The following is a 24,656-nucleotide window of genomic DNA, read 5'->3' as shown; positions in this document are numbered from 1 at the left end:
GGCTCAGTAGGTTAAGCATCTGACTCTTGATTTGGGCTCAGGTCATGTTTCTCAGGGTCATGGGATCAAGCTCCACATTGGACTCTGAGCTGAGCAGAGAACCTACTTAGGATTCAATCTCTCTCACTCTTCCTTTCTCCCCCTCCCCTACCTCCGCCCCTTTCCCCCACTCACATGCTCCTTCTCTCTCAAATAAAAAAATAAATGGTTAAGATAGTAAAGTTTAAGTTGTATGTATTCTACCATAATAAAAAAATAAAACTGGGTCCTTGCCCTCAGAAATTCATCCTCTGGTAGAAAAGGAGCTGTATGTGAACAGACAATTCCAAAACATTGTGATGCAATGAAAACATATACAGGAGAAACCTAACCTGGCAGGAGAGCAGGGCATGAACGGTTTCCCAAAGATAACATCGGACTTTTGTCTAAAGGATGAGTTAACCAAAAACATTTACTCCCACCAAGAAAATAGGAGTAAGGGAAAGAACATCCAATTGAATTTTTCCAATATATGACTGAATTTATGAGCAACAAGTTCAGGGAAAGATGTGTCTGGAGATACAGATTCCAAGTCCTATATGCTTACCTCTTGAATTTCATCTGGGACAGTTGAATCCATCAGTCTGAAGAGCAAATTTCGAAGCGGACCTGCCTGTCTCCCAAGAATGCTGGTAGCTACCCCTCCCGCAAGCGCAAGAGCAAGGTGATTTGAAAGCAGCTTCAGGCACAGCTTGAGGAAACTGTGGTGCTCCCTGAAACCAAATAAACTACTATGAACTTCTGACCTACAAAAGAACATGTTCTATCCAGTTTGGGTAACACTTTTTTTCTCTTTAAAAATTTTGTCAAATTATGAGCAATAGTGATTTTTAAAACATGATTCGTGAAATTATGGGTAATTTTTCTTAAAGGTTATTATCAGTAAGTACTTTAAGTTTAGCTCTTTTTTAGATTTTAAAGGAGTTTAATATAAATGAGGGCAAAATAGGACAAAAAGAACGATAAGTCAAAACTCAAAATGAGTAATAGGTGTAGGCATGCGCACGCGTGTGGGCACACACACACACACACACACACACACACACACACCTTATATACATATATATAACATACCTTGATGAAGGGAAAGGGAGTGGGGGAATCTCACTGTTTATTTTATCACAGTATCTCTCAAGAAAAGAACGCAGGTGTGAGAAGGTACTCTCTTCAAGATCTACACAATAAGGTCGGTGCCACGCAACAACTTGTCTAGAAGGAAGAAGAAAATCATGTAACAGACTTGACAGGGGAATTTTCACACATGATCAAAAACAAAACTTAAACCATTACTAAAGCTGAAAGATTTCAATAAGATATACAGAAGATCTTCTTGATTATGAAAGTTAAAACCCTTCACTTTAGCAACCAAGGAAAACCAAGCACTTGCCATCCCTAGAGTTCTTCAAGAAGAAAACATATAACCACAACCTGCTTTGGAAGGTTGGGCATTCACTCACTTAAAGGCAGAGGGCTGAGTCACATGACCTACTATAGGCTTCTAGTTCTAAGGGTCTATACAATGTATATTTCATATTAAGAAAAACAGCCTGACTCTATATAATGATAAATTGAAATCTATTAAAAGAACAACACCTAATGACTCTTGTGAAGATTGTCAGGATCTTGAGAACCAATTACCTACATATGAAGTGGAAAGTTAGCAAATTTAATGTTAATAGCAAATTACTTATAATCAATTTATTATATCTTTAGCTTTTGTTTTGGAAGGTAATTATCTATAAATGTTTTTAATTGGTTAGAATGTCCTAATAAACCCATCTGAATCAAAGGTCTAGAATGAAAATATAATACATGTCAAGTTTAAATTAGCCCACATGCGTAAGAAAATATGTATCTCAAATAACCCTAAAATTCCTTAAAATTCACACTAATACTGTCTAAAACTCACCTACCTGATTATCTAATAAGATACTGTTACTACTTCAGGAAAAAGCTAAATTCCTACAAAAGTAACTTCCTTTATTTAGAAGTACAACCAGTTTCTTTTCAAAAACCAACCACATAAAGGCCACTGAGGCTAATCAACTGTCGAATAAAGCCTAGTTCTAATTTAAATTATTTTAATGGAACTTCCTCTTAATACGCGTTTAATTTTTAAAATCATTATCTAGAGACAGAGAAGGAATTCAAAATGTTTAGAAGACACTTAAATTAAGAAAATATCTTAAATACAGGGTATAAACTTCTTGCTTACATATCTAACCTCAACATTCAAATCAAAAGAACTCTAGATGTCATTGCTTTGATAGTAAAAATACCAATACTAGAAATGTTCAGAAGGTCATTTTTATGAACAGAGTATAATTATTTTTGCTTTTATTGGTGTTTCTGTCGTTATTAGAACACAAGCATTTTTAAACGTGGGCATTCTTACCTATCCCTAGGAAGAGCAGTCCATGCCAGACTATGTGAAGTTCCAGCAGAAATCTGCTGAATAGCTATGCCATCTAAGCCACTCACTTTCTTTGGTTTAGTAATAGGACCTGTGGAATTTCCTTGGCCACACTGCCCCATCGAATTATTGCCCCAGGCATAAACTTCATTATCTAAAAACAAAATGGAGAACACAAGAAAAGCCAAATTTAAATGTAATACATTTATAGAAGGTAATAGTTAATACTATTTCTTTTAAAAACAAGTAACATTACCATGAGAAAGAGCCAAACAATGACTGTCTCCAATAGAAATATCAACTATTCTTGTGGCAGCCAGTTCTTCAATAAGCTTGGGTCTCAAAGCAGTAGCTTCTGAAGAACCACAACCCAGACAAGCTCCACAGCCCCAAGCATAGACCTGAAACAAACAGAACAGCACTACATGTTACATCCTGTGTTGCTAGGTCAAAGACTTACACTGTTTAAAAATAAATATCATCTATTAAACAAGAGTGTGGTTTGATACTAAATAATAACTTTATGTTGTTAAAAATAATATTTACTGACTTGTTAAGGATTTTCAGTCACTTATTGTGCTGTTTTTAAGTGTTTACTATATACACAGACAAGCAGCCAAACTGAAAAGAAAAATAACTGGTCACAGAAAAAAATGGAAGGATCTGAGAAGAATCTTAGCTTAGAAGTACTGTTGCTATCTTACAACTTCTTCATATGTTTCTCACTCTGCAGGTCTCAACAAATATTTCTTGGTTGACTAGACCAAGGTATAAACATATAAAATGAATGATATAAATCACAAGACTGATGTTTATAATTTAGTTAAAAACCACCACACCTCATTGTTACAAGAATTTTAATGATCACTTACAAAGATGAGGAGTCCACACAGTTCTCTTTGAACATCTGCATTTTTTTTTTTTTTTTTTTTTTTTTTGGCTAATTACTACAACAACCACTGACTGATTTAAGAAGCTTGGGGGAAAGGTGAGGTGACAAGGAAGATAAAAGGGTGAATGGCTGCCAGTTTGGCAACCCCAAATCAAAACAATTAGCAAACTGAATGACCTTCTTTTCCCTTCGGTGGGTTGTGGTAATATCATAGAGACTTTAACCCTTACGCCACCAGGTTTGGGACTTTTTTTGTCTTGCAATTCTTTCAGTAAAGACTACTGAGAGATTGAACCTCTTAAACAAAAAATGAGCAGCAAATACTTGTACCAGTTGCTAGAAAACTACTTAAGACAAAGATAGAAAGAACAAAATTCCAGTACAATTAAAGGTATATCTTCGGAGGGGTTAAGAACTAAACACAAGTAAGATGAAAAAATATGTAGTCAAAGTCATTCTAAATCTCCTAAATCACTCAAGTACAATACAGTACTGTCAATAAGACACATATAGCTAGAGTTTGCTCTTGCCAAGTTACTTTGGCTGAACACCAGATAAAGAAACACTTGGCCTGTATTTAGGGACTCTGTTGTCTAAAAAATACATACTGTATTTTTCAACATAAGAATCACACTTAATATGATGGGAAGTCAGCAGTGAAGTGGCCTAAGAGGACTGAGGGAAAAGCAGATATCACCTCAGGCTTAGCAACTGTAACAGTAAACAGAAGTATCCTTGCCATTTAAAAGTATTTCTCTCTTATTTTATTTTTTTCCTAAGTATATATATTTGATTTCACATAACTTCGTGTATTCATGATACAACTATTCTATCTCACAACTAACTTACAAGTTCCTTTGGATTTCAAGGTAATAAAATGTATTATCAACTAATAGCTGAATAGTACTTGATAATTTATACAAACTTTCAATAAACATAATTACCTTACCTGATCATTTGTAAGCAAAATGGAAATCATTAATCGTTTCATACAAAAGAACCACATGATGATCAAGGGAGGTCTGTGATTTGACTATGGCTATACACCAAACAAGTGAGCATCTGCTGTCTTCAATTCACAGATTCTTACCACAAAACCCATAGTGACAAAGATGTGCAAGAGAAATTTCAGATTTTAAGGCAGCATCCAGCATTGTAACAAATGACTAATGTAACGAAATACAGGGTAATGAATAGTTCGATTTTTTAGGACACAGGCATTCTAGACCCTCAAAAAATAATTAAACTATATGCTAATTTCAACTTTGCTATTCATCTGTCTTGTGAATTAGTCACAAAACATTTTTATACCACTACCTGGCACATAATGGATTCTGACATGAGAGAAAATGAGTGGTCAGCTCACTTTTTCACTGTCACTGCTGATGGAATAAGAAGGAAATTATCATCAATCTATCACCATACCTGGACCCTCTCTAACACCAACAAAAACAGAAATCAAAATATGCATACAGAAGTTCAAAAGTTTATATAAAGGTATTCTAAAGCTCTGACCACCTTAAGCCTGACACACCCTTTCTTACAAATACCTATCCCCTCAGATTATTTTCCACTTGGAAATTTCTCCTTACCCTCTCTACTGATCACCTTCTTGCCTTCTTAGTTCCTATCACTGGTTCCAACAAGATCTATTCGCACTTTCTCCCATTAACCATAATTTTTAGGAAAACGTTTAAGGGGTGCTGAGTGCTAAAAAGGTTTTATACAAAGAACAGGAGGCTGAGGGCAGGTTTATCTGGATCATACGGGACAGGTGAGAAAATCTGATTCCTTTGCAAATATTCCACCTCTTCAAACAGGAGAAAATATTTCATTTCAGTAGACTGCCTTTAAAATGTATTTTTTAACTTTAAAGTTTAATTATGATTATTGCTTTTTAGTTACTTACTCCTCTGAAATAATTTAAGCTTTTTATGCTCATCCCTTAGTCCTACCTGCCCTGTTGATGTTAAAGCAAGTGAAGACTGGCTCCCAGCACAAACTTTGCGAATGAACATTCCTTGTAAAGCTTCAACAACTTTAGGTTTATACACTCTGTTAGTATCGCCATGGCCAAGTTTGCCTATTTAAAAAAAAAAACACACACACACACACACATTCAAATTAAAAAATTTACTTGTTTTAAAGAACCTCTATTCTTTACCTAAGTATTTATTTTGACAAATATTGCTCATCTTTCCATCATGTACCTGACAGATGTGCAAAACTCTTAAGTTTCTGACAGCAGAATATGTGAACAAATGAATGTTTTTGTTACAAGATAGAAACCAACAACCAACAGGCTTCTGAATCTTAATTTCAAGTAATTAAAACAACTTGGAGAGACATGGAAAACTGTTTTTCTTTCTCCACTATGATGGTCATATTTCTAACTTCAAATTTGCTGATGTAATAAATACATTCTACACAAGATTGTGTATGTATCTATTATTAATTTTTGAACAGATCCAATAATTACTGAAACATAAGACTTGGCAAATCACTAAAGAAGAAAAACAAATGGCCAACAACAAATTCAACCTAAGAATCAAGGAAATACTAATTAAATGATACCATTTTCACTATTGAAATTATTTTTTAAATAATCTTAATACCCCATGGTTTGTTGTTGAAAGATACGGGGAAATAAGCAATCTCACACTGCTGGTAGTTGTGAAAAAGTGGACAAAGATTTAGTTATTGTTGTGTAGTTTTGATCCAGGAAAATATTTGGAAACCACCCAGATACTCAACAATAATAAACTGATTTTTAAGTTGTGTTACAATCACATAAAAGAATACACTGAGCTATTTTGGGGCACCTGGGTGGCTTAGTCGGTTAAGCATCTGACTTCAGCTCAGGTCATGATCTCACGGTTTGTGAATTCAAGCCCTGCATCAGACTCTCTGCTGACAGCTTCAGATTCTGTGTCTCCCTCTCTCTGCCCCTCCCCCGTCTGTGTCTCCCTCTCTATGCCCCTCCTCCGCTTACACCCTGTCTCTCTCTCAAAAATAAATAAACATTTTTTAAAAATACTGTTAGATAAAAACCAACAGGTTATAAAATACCTAAGGTATATATGAGTCTGCTTTGGTTTTCAAAAAAGACATCCATATGGAAATATATGTACATATTTAAATATATATCATTTAGAGGTCCAGCTATGACAGTTTTAACAACGGCTATAGCAACATTTCTTGAAACAGTTCATTTAAATTTCTGCTCATCTTAATATTGAGTTTTTCTACAATAGGCATGTACAACAGAAAAGTAAATTTTTTGAAATCTCAAGAAAACAAGCCCGAAGTTATCAATAAATAAATTTTTACATACCATTGTCTCCTCCTCCAAAAGACCATACAGTTCTCCCATCTTTAGACAAAGCAATAGTATGTGAACTGCCACAAGAAACCTCTCCTACGTTGCTAATGTCTTTCACTAATGTTGGAATGTTACGGCTATTACTGTCACCGTGACCTTGAATAAAACATATACAACAAAGAAATAATGTTGTTAACTCTTTTTCTTTAGGCCATTACTTCACAGGTAGAATAAACATTTTAAGTTAATGACAGAAATGAGGTATTTTCAAAGTAAAATTAAATAAGAATCATTTCTAGTATCTTCTCATCTCATCTTCTAGGCTGCTCTCACACTGAGAGACCCAGTCCCTTCAGTGAATAATTAGAATATGCTATATGTGCTCCTCTCCCAACACTTGTCTAACGTTATTTAGGATCATGCTCATGTCAACTAGTTTTCACTACTAACTAGATTACACACTTCAGGATCATGATGGTATCTTTCTTACCCCTGAAAGTGTCTCACCCCTTAATCCTTCAGTGTCTGCTCATTATAGGTACGCAGTAAATGCCTGGTGGATTTAATTACAGCTTAAATTTCAGCACTAGAATCCAGGTATTCACTATATAAAAACTATCTTCCTCTGAGCTAAAACTAACAAAATAAATAACAATTTTTTTGCCTATTAAATCTAGTCTCACTACTTCTTAGGAACCATCATTTCTATTTTTCTGTGAGAGTAACTGCAATTTTAAAAAATCTTACCTAATCTTCCAAAGTCTCCTTCACCCCATGTGTATAATTCACCATCCTCTGTGACAGCAGCACTATGTCTGTATCCAGCAGACACACAAACAACTACCTACACAGCACACAAAGCACACCAAGATGAAGAACATGAATATGCTAAAATATATAGTTCATACTTGATCTTATGCACAGAGACTTCAGAGATACTGATATTCACAACTTACCCAGAAGTTGCCATGTACAGCTGTAGAGGCTGTGCTCAGGACAAAAGTACCTGGGGTCAAGAAAGTGGTGAAATACAGCCTCTGCTGTTTCCCAGCCCATGAAACTTGCCTTCCACTCAGAGAAGGTAACTTTCCTTAATTCATGCAAAAGCACTGTAAAGGCTAGCAGGAGCCCTGAATATATTAATCTAATCACTTGCAAGGATATGATATCACACCAATCAAGTTTTTACTCAAAGAGTTGGCTGGGGCTGAATGCTCATGTACAATGAAAAAATTTTAAATATAATGTTAACATAAAACCTCCAATCCTGGCTAATCAAGAAAAATTCATTACATAATAGGGATAACTCAAAAACACAGTGACTATTACCAATGCAGAAAGATCTAAGCAGTATATAAGCTTACATTAATTAAACTCCTAACACTATCTCTTTACCCTCAATTAGCTATATAGTTGATGAGCAGAATCAGGGGAATAAGATTATAAGCAACATAATTGGGGAATCACTATCATACCTTTTAACACTAGTCAAATAGTAATTTAACAGAAAAAATATACTAATTATTTGCATCTTTTCAATATTCAAAAATTTGAACTCACTTTAGAAAATTTAAAGTTTAGATTCAATTAAAAATACTGAACACCTAATATATTCTAGACAATATGCTAAAACTTTTGAAATTTTTATCTGTAAAAGTAATTTACTTTTTGGAACATTTTTCCTTTATGATGTCCATACTAAGTTATGTTGGCAATGTTTCCACTGCAAAATGGAACATTAAAGGACATTAAAAGGAATAGAAGTAAAAAAATTTTTACAGCATTAGAATTAAGGAAGAAAGAAGGTGCTGGAAAGACCAGAAAAATGCAACTTCAAGTAGTATTTGTCTGAAAATCTCCTTAGAGCTCCACATTCAATATCTTATCAAGTATCCCACTATGTTGTCAAGTAGAACATTCCAAGGCTCATTGCTTTGGGGTTGATGTCTAAGTTAAAATACTGAAAGTTATAATAAAGTAAAATTCATTTGATAGCCAACATTGTCAGACAATCTCCTATGAAGTAAAAGTGCCCACTTGTAATTCTGGTATAAAATAAAAATTGAAACTTTAAAAGGATTTTATGTCAAAAAAACTTTTGTAGAAAGAATGCAATCTTAAAATGGAGGAATCCATATAATTGCATATAAGTTTAGGAAAATACCTTTAAGGAATACCTTTAAGGAAAATACCTTTAAGGAAAGGTAAAACAGAAATAAGAAGAGGAAGTCTAGGGGTGCCTGGGCGGCTCAGTCAGTTAAACAACTGACCTCAGCTCAGGTCATGACCTCACAGTCTGTGCTGATAGCACATTTTCTTTGTCTCCCCTCTCTCTGCCCTTCTCCCACTAGCTTGCTCCCACGCTATCTCAAAAGTAAGTAAACATTAAAAAAAAAAAAAAAAAAAAAAAGAAGAGGAGATCTAAGTTCAGTTTGTAATGGTGCTAATTATTTGTGTGTGACCTTAGGCAAGTTAGTTAACCACTCTAAAAGCCTCATTTAGGTTTCTATTAAAATGCCACCTCCTCTAACCTTACAACCTCATTATCTAATATCACACCCCACCCAAGTTAGTATCTACTACATTACTCATTTCCCTATTATTTGAAATTATTTTATGTGCTTACTTATTTTTTATCTCTATCCACAGATTAAAGCTCCATGAGAGCAAGGATCTTGCCTGTTTTGTTCACTGCTGTTGTGTCAACTACCTAAAACACTGCCTGGCTCTTGGAAGGTACTAAACAAATATTTGCTGAATGGAGGATTCTCAGTTTCCTCATGTGAAATGAGAATAATAACTACCTTAACAAAGTTGTTGTAAGAATTAAAATTAAACACTGTATGTGAAAGTGTTTTGTAAACCATAAAGCAAACATACAAAAGATAAGCCAAAGGATTTGTGGGTAGAGTGCCACTTCGGAAAGAATACATCAAAATCTGAAAGATACCATCCTTATAGCACAGTGCATCTAATTATTTTTAAATACAAAAAGAAAGCACATACCTTTCCCTGCAGAGGGCCCTGAATAAGCTTGGGGTATTTCTGTGTTGAACTATTTCCATGTCCCAGTTTCCCATAATCACCATCTCCCCAACTGAAGACTTCTCCTTCTGTTGTAAAAGCTAAAGTGTGACCATCAGATCCTTTAGAAGATGAAACCTTTTTAATGGACCTGTGAGGTTCAAATGTTAACTTCTTTAAAGTGGACTGATTATTAGAATCTCCAAGGCCCAGTCTTCCATAGCTGCCTTTACCACAAGCTCTGACAGAGCCATCCGTAGAAATAACAAAAGTGCAGTATTGCCCAGCTTCAATCTATAAGCAAACAAAGAGAATAATAAAATAAAATGCTTCTGTGAGAATCAAAGTATAATATTTGACGTTAGTTTTATCAAAGAGGTTCAAAGGAAGTCTTTAAAATCGGAACTTGACATGAATCTCCAGAGAGATTAAACAGAAAATTAAGAAAACTATTAACGGCCTTTTTATGTTGACTTTATTGTTGAGCTCAAATTAATGTATATGTTATCTTTTCAGGGTATCTACCCAGTCATGGTTCACTAAAACAACACAGTAAAATGTTTTAGCCTCATCTTATAAAGGCTGGGTAAAGGGCAAGAAATAAAATTATCCTATAAATCCCTTAGAGTCCATTATGGTGAAAGACCATACACAGTATTTTACATTCATTCAAAAAAAACCACATAAATTTTAATGAAAATAATAATAAAATGGAAGGTTCTAACTTAGCTTAAAGGTAGCTACAAATGAAAAAAAGCGATAATAAGAAAATAAAATGCTGATTTGGCAAAGGGAAAATTCCAGTTTTTATTTAGTCCTATTTATTATTTGCATTGAATATAATGGTAAGTCTGTTGTCATTCGTAATTCTTTTTAAAAATCCAGCTCCCAATTTAATTTTTTGAAACTTAGAAACAAAGTTAGGGAAATGGACTAAAAGTTTTTTTCTAGTAAAATGAAAAAAGTGATGCAATACAGTGTAGAAATGATATAGATAAGAAACAAGAACCTTCATCCACTTAAAAAAAGCCCTGAACACTATTTAAAGAGAACCCTGTCATCTACCAATCTGTAAAGTATGCAGAGAACTCACAGTTTGAGCATCAGAGAAACTGGGAGCCAGTTTGGGCTGTAATATTTTCTCCTGTGTGCCTTCCACCAACTGATGGCTGCTATTGCTCCCCCAAACATAGACCTCACAGGTTTCTGAGACAATGGGAGTGTCACCAGTCTGAATGCTATCTGGGCTAGCACACGTTCTTGAGTAATCAGAAGCCATTCTGCAAACCTATTAAAATTAAAAACATGCAATAAATAGGCAAGATATTTTTAATGGAAACATTTTTATAACTGTCACCTGAAATTACTGTTTACTTTCTTCTAAAACTCTCAACTGCTCAAATAACTTAAGAACAACACATCCAATTTTAAATACAGATGGCTAGACTACTCACTCCTGGAAAAGATACTAATAAAGGTGGCAAAAGTGGAGGAAGAAACACACAATCAAGACTTTTTTAGCTAAAAATTATATTATTGTACACACATTACAGAAAATCAAAGCTTAAAAAACAAAGAAGTGGCTGGCTCAGTTGGTAGAGCATGCAACTCTTGATCTCAGGGTTGTGAGTTCAAACCCCATGTTGAACACAGAGCTAGAAAGAAAGAAAGAAAGAAAGAAAGAAAGAAAGAAAGAAAGAAAGAAAGAAGGAAGGAAGGAAGGAAGGAAGGAAGGAAGGAAGGAAGGAAGGAAGGAAGGAAGGAAAGAAAGAAAGAAAGAAAGAAAGAAAGAAAGAAAGAAAGAAAGAAAGAAAGAAAGAAAGAAAGAAAGAAAAGAAAAGATAATTGATAATCTTATCACCTTAAAACAATGAATGCTATCTATTTTAGGTATGTTTTCCCAGATTTTTGCATATACGTGTTCTTTAACATTGTTATCACAGTGCATATATAAAAGTAATGATACAGGGGCGCCTGGGTGGCTCAGTCGGTTAAGCGTCCGACTTCGGCTCAGGTCATGATCTCGCGGTCCGTGAGTTCGAGCCCCGCGTCGGGCTCTGTGCTGACAGCTCAGAACCTGGAGCCTGTTTCAGATTCTGTGTCTCCCTCTCTCTGACCCTCCCCCGTTCATGCTCTGTCTCTTTCTGTCTCAAAAACAAATAAACGTTAAAAAAAAAAAATTAAAAAAAAAAAATGATACAAAAGTCATGCAAAATTTTCCATGTCTACCTAATCTTCATGATTGAACTGATAATTTCCCACCTAACATAAAAACACAATTTACTTAACCCTTTCTTTAAAAATTTTTTTTTAACGTTTATTTATTTTTGAGACAGAGAGAGACAGAGCATGAACGGGGGAGGGTCAGAGAGAGAGGGAGACACAGAATCTGAAACAGACTCCAGGCTCTGAGCAGTCAGCACAGAGTCCGACGCGGGGCTTGAACTCACGGACCGCGAGATCATGACCTGAGCCGAAGTCGGACGTGTAACCGACTGAGCCACCCAGGTGCCCCTTAACCCTTTCTTTTAAACAGGACATTTAGATTCTTTTTGTTATATAGAACATTTTAGGGAATGTAGTTTTTAATACATTTTTTTTTATTACTTCTTAAATAGAGAACCTCAGAAATGGGGCTACTATATCCCAAAAGGATAACAACCTTACAAATCTTGAAATATACTAGGTAACAAATTGCTTTCCAAAATGGTGCTACTTTAATATTTTATCACCAGCAATATATTCTATGTATAATAAAAATCATTGCTTATTTACAATCTGTGTTGAATACAATGGTAAAGTCTGTTGTCATTCATAATGCTTTTTTTTTTAATTTTTTTTTTTTAACGTTTATTTATTTTTGGGACAGAGAGAGACAGAGCATGAACGGGGGAGGGGCAGAGAGAGGGGAGACACAGAATCGGAAACAGGCTCCAGGCTCTGAGCCATCAGCCCAGAGCCTGACGCGGGGCTCGAACCCACGGACCGCGAGATCGTGACCTGGCTGAAGTCGGACGCTTAACCGACTGCGCCACCCAGGCGCCCCTCATAATGCTTTTTAAAAATCTAGACTTCTTCACCTGCCGCCCCCCACAACCCACCAAAAGGATTGGACCCAGTGTGGCCATTTCAGTTGCCCTAACCACGGAATACATCTTTATGAGAGTACCAGTCTCACTGAATTGATACCAATATGTATGATTCTAATTTTTTTGCAAACTTACGTGGGATAAAGGAGGATGCCTTATTTTAACTACACATTTCATTATTATCAATAGAACTAAAGTTTTTTTCATCTATTTGTTTACCACTAACTTCTGCCCATTTATTTTTTAGAGCTTAACAGACTTTCAATCGGCTTATATGAATTCTATACAATAAAAATACTAACTCTGGGGGCAGCTGGCTAGCTCAGTCTTTAGAGCATGCGACTCTGGATCTCGGGGTCACGAGTTAGAACCTCACATCGGGCAAAGAAATTACTTTTAAAAGGTGTATTAATTCTGACTGTAGCTGTTGCCAATTGTTCTGTCTAGTAGTTTTTTGCTCTAACAAAATAAGAGAAGGAAAACCTTCAAAAGTCAATCTTCAGAAGCCCATTAAATGGAAGGGGATAGAGTAATTTTAGTCAGAATCATTAAATAGTATCCAAAACAAGAGAATGATATGTGTGTTAAATAAGCATTTTCCAATGAACAAAAGGACAGTTTTGAGAACATACAAAATATGGGTAAGTGAAGGCTGCCAGTCCCTAATAAAAATCCGAAATTTTGCTGGAGACAAATGGAGAATGGTGGGGTCAAGAGTGTTAGAATTTTTTTTTAAGTTTACTTATTTTTTTTTGGGGGGGGGTGGTGGGGAGAGGGAAAGAAAGCACAAGTGAGGGAGGAGCAGGGATAGAGGGAGAGAGAAAATCCCAAGCAGGCTCTATACTGTCAGTGAACCTGTGAGATCATGACCTGAGCTAAAATCAAGAGTCAGATGCTTAACTGACTAAGCCACCCAGGCACCCCATGTGTTAGAATTTTTAATATAAAAATCTATTGCTATTAATAGGTTTTATAAAAAAGTCACAGCTCTCCTCCCCCCACAACCCCCAAAAAGAGCGAGATAGAAAAAAATTTACTTATAGGGCTTAGAAATGTGTGTTTAAAAACAACTGAGGGGTGGCTGGGTGGCTCAGTCATTTAAGTGTCCAACTTTGGCTCAGGCCATGATCTCGCGGTCCGTGGGTTCGAGCCCCACATCAGGCTCTGTGCTCCCTCTCTCTCAGCCCCTCCCCCACTCATGCTGTCTCTCTCTCTCTCTCTCTCTCTCTCAAAAATAAACATTAAAAAAAAAAAAAAAACAGAGACAGGGGCGGGATAGGAACCTAGGAAGATGACAGCAGCAGCAACACAGTTTTCTAAACTCCCTGAACAGAACAGCTACAAGGCCAAACTTCAAGTTCACACTTAACATTCACAATAAAACTAGGTGATAAGGGTACCTCCAGTAACTCCTTTCAAAAATATAACCAGATGCAGACGAACCACCACCCAGCACAAAAACTACATGGTAATGACATCTGTGCAAGAGGAAGCGATAAAGTATCCAACAGACCTCAGAACAGGAAAAATCTCAAACAACCAATTAGGTACTCAATGGACAGGACAGTAAGCCAATCTAAGAACAGCAGTTGCAAGTAGGAAGGGCTTTGCCTGGTCTCACAGCAGGTAAGTACAAAGAGTCCATGAGAAGTTTGAAAGAAGCTATAGTAATCTACTTCTTGTGAACTCTTCAAGTTGACAAGCAAGAATTCCCTTCCAGGACACAGTCACCACACTAAAGAGAAACTACTGGGAGAGGAATATAAATTGAGCAGGATAGGGACAATAAAGAGGAAAGACAGAGAATGTCAAAATAAAAGTGGTGGAGGGGACCATGCTGCAAAACCACCTTGTTTTTTTGGTGTTTTTTTTTTTTTTTTTTTACAAAAAAATAATAGGAGTCTTTGGTGTTTGAAAAGCTATCTTGAATCTCATCTCCATTTTAAAAGTTCAGAAAACCAAACTGTCCACAAAAATCAGCAACAAAAATATCCAGGTCAAATTCCACATGAAGTTATTACTAGAAAAAAAGGGGAAAAGAGGCAGAATAACATTCCTACAATAAAAGCATGCCAGAAGGGAACTTCTGACAAAACAGATCAAACTGTAACCTATTTCGAAACAAGCTAAAGGGATTAAGAAAATGAAACAAGACATGAAAGAAAAACAAAAATCTGAAATAGAAACACTCAAAAATGAGATGACAGAACTCAAGAAAAAATCAGAAAAGAAAAAAAAATTTCAGAAATGAAGACTAAACTAGAAGGAATCCAAGTGTAAATATATAACAGTCGACAATACCTTAAGAGCAACAAAAAATAAAAAAGGAAAAAATGTTTAGAAATAAGTAAATGAAAAAGATATAAAAAGTATTCAAGAAAAAGTGACAAATACTAAAGTTAGGCAAAGATCCAACATACAGATAATGGTGGTCCTTAAAGAAGAAAACCAAATTTAAAAATTTTTTTAAATACTAAAAACCAGAATTTAGGGAAATTTTTCTGAAATAAAAAAGATTTAAAACAACATACTGAAATTCTCATATCTCTGATAATATCAATCCAGAATGTATGACATCTACATGTATTCAAGTGAAATACTGATCTTTAAAGATCACCTAACTCATGGGAAAGAAAATCAGATTATCTTCAGACTTTGACAGCAAAGGTTCATGCCAGAAGAAAACAGATGAACATAACTGAGGTGCAGAAGAAAAGAAAATGTGAGCCAAAGATTTTATATTCTCAAAACTGACTTTAAAGTACAAAGTGGACAGTAATTATTAACACATAAGAAGACAATATTGTTCTAATGGACTTTACTGAGGAATGTACTAGAGAATGAGATTCAGATAACCCAAAAGAAGAAAAAGACATTAACAGAGAAGCTGACTGTGAGCATTAAATACATAGTTACTTATAAAACTAAAACTAAAACTAAATGAGGGTTAAAAGGAAGAGAACATGATGCTCTATGTACATTTAATGTTAACTATAAAAAAAAAATAGAACATATATAAAAATGTAATGTTTTCAGAGGATCTCTTTTGCATTGTTGGTGGGAATGCAAGCTGGTGCAGCCACTCTGGAAAACAGTATGGAGGTTCCTCAAAAAACTAAAAATAGAACTACCCTACGACCCAGCAATTGCACTACTAGGCATTTATCCAAGGGATACAGGTGTGCTGTTTTAAAGGGACACATGCACCCCCATGTTTATAGCAGCACTATCAACAATAGCCAAAGTATGGAAAGAGCCCAAATGTCCATCGATGGATGAATGGATAAAGATGATGTGGTGTGTGTGTATATATATACACACACACACACATATACAATGGAGTATTACTCAGCAATCAAAAAGAATGAAATCTTGCCATTTGCAACTACATGGATGGAACTAGAGAGTATTATGCTAAGCGAAATTAGTCAAAGAAAGACAATTATCATATGACTTTACTCATATGAGAACTTTAAGAGACAAAATAGATGAACATAAGGGAAGGGAAACAAAAATAATACAAAAACAGGGAGGGAGATAAAACATAAGAGACTCATAAATATGGAGACCAAACAGAGGGTTACTGGAGGAGATGTGGGAAGGGGGATGGGCTAAATGGGTAAGGGGCACTAAGGAATCTACTCCTGAAATCACTGTTGCACTGTATGCTAATTTGGATATAAATTTTAAAAATAAAATTAAAATTAAAAAAATGTAATGTTTTCAGTAGTCATATGGTGGTAGTATTTGTCTTATTTTAGGGTGGCTGTTCGTGACTGTGTGCAATAAGTGATTAAAACAAGTAAGTAATTTTGGGGTATTCTAATTCTACCAACCCTATACCCTTGAGAATGAGTATTCTTAGTTTAGAAGAAAGGAGATATAGGGGCGCCTGGGTGGCGCAGTCGGTTAAGCGTCCGACTTCAGCCAGGTCACGATCTCGCGGTCCGTGAGTTCGAGCCCCGCGTCGGGCTCTGGGCTGATGGCTCAGAGCCTGGAGCCTGTCTCCGATTCTGTGTCTTCCTCTCTCTCTGCCCCTCCCCCGTTCATGCTCTGTCTCTCTCTGTCCCAAAAATAAATAAATGTTGAAAAAAAAAAATTTAAAAAAAAAAAAAAAAAAGAAGAAAGGAGATATAAATGTAATATAGAAAAGATTAAGTAAAAATTCTTTGGCTCTGAATTTGAAAGTATCAGCATCAAATCATGAGGTGTATTAGCTTTAAATACACACACTCTAGCTCTGTCCACTATAAAAGCCTACAAACAAAATACTCAGTAGTGATGAACATTTTTAACACTCTGATTGTGGTTCTGAAATACTATTTCCCACTAAAAGAAACTAGGGCTTTTTGAAGAAATAGCTATCCGATTCTAGATCTGGGGCAAGAAATGTACAAGATGAATCTAGAGTAATTTAATGTGTCAGACAGCAAGAAAGCTATCAAAGATTATTAGGTCTATGTCAAAAGAATTTAGGAACCACCCTGAAGAGACTACTACCCCAAAAGACTATTGGCCCACTACTATGGGTTCATAATAATATTTTTCAAAAGAAATCAACTGGTCAAGTTTGGAGGATAACAGACTAATTCAATAAACTGAACACTAGTAAATAAAAATCAGTGTCAAAATTTTAAAAAATTGGATAAACAGAATCAAGCACTTCTTCTGCCTTTCTTAAATGAACTGAAGCAGAGTAACCAAATAATTGATAAGGGAATCACCTTTATAAAAACATTCCAAAGAATAAATGGAAGAGGAATGATACAGTTAAAATATCACCGTTTTGCACTCAACCATCGATGAATTAATAAATGTAGTCATATAAATGTAGCATCAACAGTTGCTAATACCACAAAAAGAGAGACAATTAGAAGGAAGCTGATGGAAGATCACAACGCCATACAGTCTTGCCAAAGGGATCAAACCTAAGATCAAACCTTGCCAAAAGGATTAATCCTCAGGTCAAGCCTCTGGATCCACCTGACAATTTGCAGGAAATAAATAGAACATGGTGAACCACATTATGAGTAATCAATCAGCAAAAAGCCCAGGTTCCTGAGCAAAAACACTGAAGGAAAAGAAATAAATGGAGGGGAACCCATAGATTGATTTAAAAGATATCGTGTGTGTGTGTGTGTGTGTGTGTGTGTGTGTGTGTGTGTGTGTGTTTAGAGAGGGGGGGAGAGGGAGAGGGAGGAAGGAACAAAGGGAAGGAGAAGAAGAATCGTAAGAAACCTCCACACACAGAGCAGAGCCTGATCTCATGACACAGTGAGATCATGACCTAAGCCGAAATCAACAGTCAGACGTTTAACCAAATGAGCCACCAGGCACCCCAAAGACATCTTTGTTTTTTTTAAATAGGCAAGACAGTGTCTACAGTGTCTAGAGATACACACCTGGGTGACACAACAACAAAGAAATGCAAGGAAGTGATTACTCTGAAAGTCAGCTTAGTGGTTACATAGGAGAGGAGGACAGGGGTAATGACCAAAACATGAAAGGGCCATTCTGAGTGGCTGGTAGTTTTACTTCTTTACCTGGGTAAGATGAGAAGAAAATTTATTTTATAATAATTCATTAAGCCTGACATTTGTTTATATGTCTTTCTGTATCTATTTAATAATAAATGTTTTAAATTAAAGTTACCTGCACATGACACAAAGTTCAAAACGAATAAAAGGGTATATATAAATTGAAAAGTATGTCTCCTTCCCACTCCTGAGGCCAGACACCCTAGCTCTACTTTCTAGAGGCAACTACTGATGCTACTTCCTTTTGCATCCTTTCCAAAGAATGAATAATTATTTTTAAGGGATAAACACATGCTACAGCATTTTAAGACAAAGTAGTTTTAATGTAAAAGATATGATTATTACATACCTCTTCAAAGAGACATAAAGCTGCCTCATAGAGTGAGCACAAGCCATCAGATGTTCTGGTTGGTTCCCTCCACTGACTTCGATCAGCAGATGAACCCTACAGTTTCAGGAGACATATGTATTAAAATCACTTAAATATTCCACAAAAATATCTGAGGAATTGTTTATATGATTATGCATATTAAGATCAAATCCTAACACCAGGTCATGAAACCAACTTTTATATAGAAGTGTTATAAAAGAAAGAGCTATAGAGTGAAACACTAAATTAAGTGCCAATTCCTCGATGATTACCCTATTCAATAATCATAGGGCTTGACCCAGAAAATAGTCAAGGAGGCAGAATTTTACTAATCACATATTCTTTCAGTGGCCAATATCCAGTAAATGAGGCCCCAGGAAATATTCTACTCTCCTGGGGCTGCCTTGCCCACCTGTCTCCAAGGATACGGCAAGTAGAACATAGCGAGCTTGAGTGATGACCTTGACCAGAGCAGCAGAAAGTCTGTTCCTCCCTTCTTAGTTTCAGCAAAACTAAAGTCTCACAAATCAGTTCATCAGTCTCACAAATCAGTGCTGACTACACTAGCAACAAAGCATCTTTCTCCTATCACAGCTGAGGAATCGTAGACCTCTCTGGGACTCTACAGAAGGGCCCAATGGCTGTGACAAGAAATCATTCCATCATTAAAAAAACGACAAACCAGAAAGTGAACTTGATCTCACTGCTTCCTCAAATTCTCAAATACTTAAATCTTTAGACCACAAATGTCAAGTTCTTTCTCTGGTTTAACAATTCTTTAATCATGAAATTTTCATAAGTAGCTTTATTTCAAAGGATTCTGTACTGTAAAAATATTTATATTCTAGACGATAAACTGGCAGATATATGATAGGAAAGTGTGTCTTTCATTACGGAAGGGAGGCTGGCCCTATAAGATCCCATTTATCAATATCAATTTTATTAATTCAAACTATTTTAATCAACATGATTCCTAAGTAATTAAACAAATGAATATGTTGGCTATTTAAGTTATGGCTAGTTTATTAGGTACTAACCTGCTGCCACCACATCAATTTTTATCTATTTAAGATGGTGCTTCTCAAATTTTAATAGGGACATGAATTATCTGGAGATTGTGTTAAAGCACAGATTCCAATTCAGTAACTATAGATAGGGTCTAAGGTTCTGCATTTCTAACAAGCTCCCAGGTTATGCCAATGCTGCTACCTGAGGCTTACTCTTTGAGTAGTAAAGCTAAAGAGAGCCAGCCACTTGTAGGTCTGGAATCATACCAGAAAGTGAGTGTTCAAAATTAACTAGCACCTAGATATACAAGGTGTTGCGATCTCAGCAAATACTTTGGGGCACAGATTCAACGAATTCCATCATTAGCTGTGCAGAACTTCTGAGGAAAACACAAGTGTAATCTATGGTTCCGTTATTTAAAGGCCATCTCAAGTGATCATCAAATCAAAAGCAGATGAAGAAGTAGACTGCTGCACCTTCCTAGGAGCTGGTACCAGAGCCATCATAATCCTCTTTTTTATGCCTTTCTACAATATGGAGGAAAATGTTGAAAACCACATGAAGTTTTCAGTAACAGATCTGGGTTTAAATCCAGGCTCCATCACCTATTGGATGTGTTAATGAAGGATAAGTTTCCCTATCCTTAGACAAGAATAATGCAGATATTATTTAGGTTTGTTAGGAAGATTAAATAGTTATATATAAAACATGCTTAGCACAGCTCCTAGTATATAATAACAACTCAAAACTGGTAGCAGTAATTAATTTGCATCATGTACACTGAGAAAGAAAATACAAGAAATCTTTAATAAATTCTTTCTAAATTTGAAAATACCAAACCAACAAAACATCCTTCAAACACTGTCACTGATTTCTGTCCTTCCCAATACAGTCAATACAGTACTCTCCCCTCTCCCCAATCCACAGTTTCACTTTCTGCAGTTTCAGTTACCCAAGGTCAATAGCAGTCCAGAAGCAGATGCTCCTCTTTCTGACATAGTCAGAAGGTCAACAGTAGCTTAATGCTAGGTCACACTGCCTGCTCATTCCCCTCACTTTCTCTCATCGGCATTGTATCATCTCACATCATCACAAGAAGGGTGAGTGCAGTACATTAAGATATTTTGAAAGAGAAACCAGATTCACGTAACTTTTATTACAGTATATTGTTATAATAGCACTATTATTGTTGTTAGTCTCTTACTGTGCCTAATTTATAAATTATATCATATGTATGTATGTACAGGAAAAACCGCAGTACACATAAGGTTCGCAGCACTATCTGCAGTTTCAGGCTTCTACTGGGGGGGGGTCTTGGAACAGCCCCCAGGGATAAGGGGGGGATAATGTAGTTAAGACTGAGACTACTCCAGCTCCAGTCAGTCAGTAAGGATTAAAGACATCTCTAAAACCCATTCTGTACAGAATTAATGTAAATAAGAAAACAATACTATCCCTAAGTATTTTTTAAACAACTAAATTTTGGAAAATATAGCACATGAAATGTGTAACTTTATACACTGTTAACATATCACAGGAATTTCAATGGTATAAAGATAAGTGGAAATTAAAATAACATAAATTCATGATTTCATAGGTCTTCATTTAATTACCTACCTCTTAAGCACCTACTATCAAAAATAATGTTATACCTTTTTTTTCCACATTTGTCTTTTTAAGATATTCTGACAAGAACATAATATCCAGGTACTGGATAGAGTACCTTTCCACATATTCTTGCTATCTGGTTTGACTCCCCTTAAAATTGCTTCAATGACTCCCCACTGCCTATAGCACCAATCTTCACTGCATAGCATGAGATACAAGGCCCTGCCTACCTAGCAGCTTTATCTCATCCCATTCCACCCCATACAAGCAGGGGCTTGCTCTCCTACACCTTGGTCACTTTGTGAATTCTGGTCCTTTCATCTGAAAACTTCTCCAGCTACCTCCACTTACACATTTCACGTTTGCAGGCAAACTCTACTTTCCAACTAAGCTCAGGGATCCTTCCTCCACAAGGCATTTTCCACCCCTTCCCTCCAGCTCTCCTCCTGTGTCCCATCACCTCCTCTCTGTGCAGACTTCTACTACAGCTCATTATCTTTAATTTGAAATGTTTGTGCATCTCTCTTTCCTTAAACTGTGAGTTGGCTGAGGGCATGGATGCTACAAAGCTCATTTATCTTTTTAACTCAGTGCCTGACAGCATCTGGCACACAGTGTTAAATAAACACGAAGTGGCATCAAAGGCCAATGGTGTTTTAACTGTTGTTTATTCTTTTAGAATTCAGAGATATACAATGACATTTTTTCCCTACTCTATTTAAATATAAGGTCATGAATATCTTGTGGACTCCCATTCAAACAATTACTATACATGTGTTATCACTGAAGGTTAAGAATCACACAAGTAAATAAAATTTATGGATTGAACTTATTTTTGTTAGGCCTTACATCAGATACTCAGTTAATGGTTATGTGTCTCTCTCTTTCACTTCTAACTTGGGTGGTGACTTTTGTCCCAGTTGTTCAGGGGTAGAGAAACTTAAGGCAGGGAGGATCAGGTCAAGTTGGGGTCCAGTGTACAGGAGTGGATATACCAATTTTCCAAATTCTCAGACAACACTGTAAAGTGTAAGAAACGTGAGTTCTGAAGACCAAGAGCATCAGACTCTATCACTTACTGTGCAGGAAGGAATAATAAACATAAAATTCAACTAAATAACTCTTCCTTCCCTCTAAAGCCAATCTGAAATTAAATTAAATTCAATCTAATACAGGTCTCTGGTGATGTTAGGAGAGCCAAACTAAATCAAATATACAAGATTCTTCCCCAGAACAGATCCAGATTTCTGTCAAAAGCAATCTAGTTTTCCGAGGTGCCCTCATTACAATAAGGAGCTATATCATAGGGTATAAACTTGGAAGTTATGGAGGGAGGCCCCTTCTGACTAGGTGTATTTGACATTTTATCCAGGAATGAAAGAGGTAAAGTGAAGAGAAAACTGGAAATCCAACAATAATGTAAACTTATTATATTTTATATCTACTTTAAGGTAGGCCTTCACAGGAAAAAAAAATGAATAAACTTAACATAAATACAATACATGGTCTGCAAAGACAGACTTGGAGTAAGAAATAAATAATGAAGTGTCTGCCCCATAAGTACTTAATCAGTATATGTTTCACTTCTATTTCTTTTTGCCAAACGTGTAAATTTAGGTAACTGTCACAGTTTCTTCTTCCTTAAAATAAGGATAAATTATATCTACCTCATGATTATCATGATAATTGAATCACAGGATGCATCCAAAGCACCTTGTTGTTAGCAGGTACTCAACAAAGGCTAACTCTCTTCTTCCTTAATTGCAGGTATTGGGGAGCAGTAAATAAAAGAAGTCAAAAAAGGAATGAGATGGTTTATTACGGATTAAATTGAAGGCAGATTTATAGTACATACCAAAGAACGCCTCATCTGCATTAATATAGTCATAAAGCAGTCAAAGCTGATCATTCCTTCCTGGCTTGATAGTAGTTTGCTTTTCTCCATGGAATTTACAACCGCTGAAGCCCCCAAAGCCATTTCTATCCATTCAAGAAGGTACCGCAAAGAGCCTCGCTGAGCTGCTAAACCAAGTAGCAACTCAGAAGCTAATCTGCGACCTAAAGTGTCTGCCCCAGAATTGGGAATAGTTACTCCTTTAAGAAATGTTGTCACTTGTGATAAGCAGTCCAAACCCATTGGAGGAATCTTGCTTTCATTTGCTAAAGATAATGGTGGCAAAGAGCTGACAACTTCAATTGCAGTATGAATAACGTCGTTGCAAAGACTAAGACCAGGTCCTGACACAGGCATCATCCAACTTTGTCTTAGAAGTGCAAATAATAAACTTAGACCAGTTCGAACACCCATTTCTATAAGTGCATCAGTGCTTGACCGGGGACGTTCACTAACAGAATGGACATCTGCTGAACCAGAGCTGCTCTCCGGAGAATGCTGCTGCTGTTTCACTTTGCCTTTGTCATGGTATTTATTAGAAAGTGCATAAAAGACACGCTGGAGTACAAGCAGTCGTTTTCGAAGTGCCCCAGCAAATGGGGAATCTGAACATACCATCTTCGCTAGTGCTAGCTGGCTGCTAAGAAGGGCATCCAAATAGTGGTCCTGCTCATCACTTGAAAGAGACTCACGTTCAAAGTCTGGCAACTGTGGTCCTTTGAGGCACAAAACTTGTTGGGGCAAAGGTACTACTTCTTTATTGCTGACCAGTTTAGAATACAGAACAGCAACTCCCTCTCTTGTAGCAATAGATTCACTATCCTCTGTAATCCAGGAGCTGTTCAGGTGTTCAAGCCATTTCAGTTTCACTGGTGGAACCATAGTTGCCATGTTGGTTTACTCTTCAGCCATTAGTTCTATAAAGGGAGATGAAAAAGCAGTCAAAAACTTACACAATTGATTCATAAAATGTTTCTGAACTTCCATCTTACATTACAATTAGTGATTTCAAACTGGTGAGACAAAGTCTGAACTGGAATTAATAGCAATGTACCAATGTTAGTATTTTAGCTTTGATAAGTGTACTATAGTTATCTAAGATGCTAATATTAAGGGAAAATGGGTAAAGGGCATAGGAGAACCCTGCACAATCTTTGCAACTTTTGTGTAAACCTAAAATTACCCCAAAATAAAGTTTATTATTAAAAATTAGTGATTTGTATGCCTCTTCTCTTCAAGTTCTGGCCCCACTGTCAGTGTAACAGTGGGTTCTACATGCTCATGACCCCCAAATTCCTATCTCCAACCCAGAACTCTTCCCTGAACTCCAAATTCATATATACAATTCCTCACATCATCACTCCATATAGATATCTATAGGCATCTCAACATATTTAAAACCGAATTCCTAATCCACCACTACCGCCATGCCCACCCAAACCCATTCCTCCTATAAACTT

The 24,656-nt window shown here is 36.2% G+C and overlaps 1 protein-coding gene and 1 long non-coding RNA gene across 10 annotated transcripts in view; one reads left to right on the top strand and one right to left on the bottom strand.

Annotated features, from left to right (window-relative positions):
• Positions 1 to 24,087, bottom strand: part of HERC1 (HECT and RLD domain containing E3 ubiquitin protein ligase family member 1) — a 143,664-nt gene extending 119,577 nt beyond the window's left edge. For all 9 annotated transcript variants that reach the window (XM_023255225.2, XM_023255233.2, XM_023255228.2 and 6 more), the window contains exons 1-11: positions 23,158 to 24,087; positions 18,666 to 18,761; positions 10,784 to 10,978; positions 9,673 to 9,984; positions 7,414 to 7,510; positions 6,679 to 6,822; positions 5,300 to 5,427; positions 2,709 to 2,853; positions 2,435 to 2,606; positions 1,114 to 1,248; positions 587 to 752 (exon numbers count right to left, since the gene is read on the bottom strand). In XM_023255225.2, coding sequence (XP_023110993.2) covers positions 587 to 752; positions 1,114 to 1,248; positions 2,435 to 2,606; positions 2,709 to 2,853; positions 5,300 to 5,427; positions 6,679 to 6,822; positions 7,414 to 7,510; positions 9,673 to 9,984; positions 10,784 to 10,978; positions 18,666 to 18,761; positions 23,158 to 24,087 — 2,520 coding nt within the window. The remainder of the gene's footprint in view (positions 1 to 586; positions 753 to 1,113; positions 1,249 to 2,434; positions 2,607 to 2,708; positions 2,854 to 5,299; positions 5,428 to 6,678; positions 6,823 to 7,413; positions 7,511 to 9,672; positions 9,985 to 10,783; positions 10,979 to 18,665; positions 18,762 to 23,157) is intronic.
• On the top strand, positions 676 to 24,408 carry LOC109500637. Its single transcript, XR_002158319.3, has 3 exons — positions 676 to 815; positions 9,316 to 9,402; positions 23,070 to 24,408. It is a non-coding gene; the product is annotated as an uncharacterized LOC109500637 (long non-coding RNA).
• Positions 24,409 to 24,656: the final 248 nt, after the last annotated feature.

This window comes from Felis catus, chromosome B3, assembly GCF_018350175.1.
Source record: "Felis catus isolate Fca126 chromosome B3, F.catus_Fca126_mat1.0, whole genome shotgun sequence".
Lineage (NCBI taxonomy): Eukaryota > Metazoa > Chordata > Mammalia > Carnivora > Felidae > Felis > Felis catus.
The sequence above is the reverse complement of the archived record's forward strand: the minus strand, read 5'-3'. Positions and strand labels throughout refer to the sequence as shown.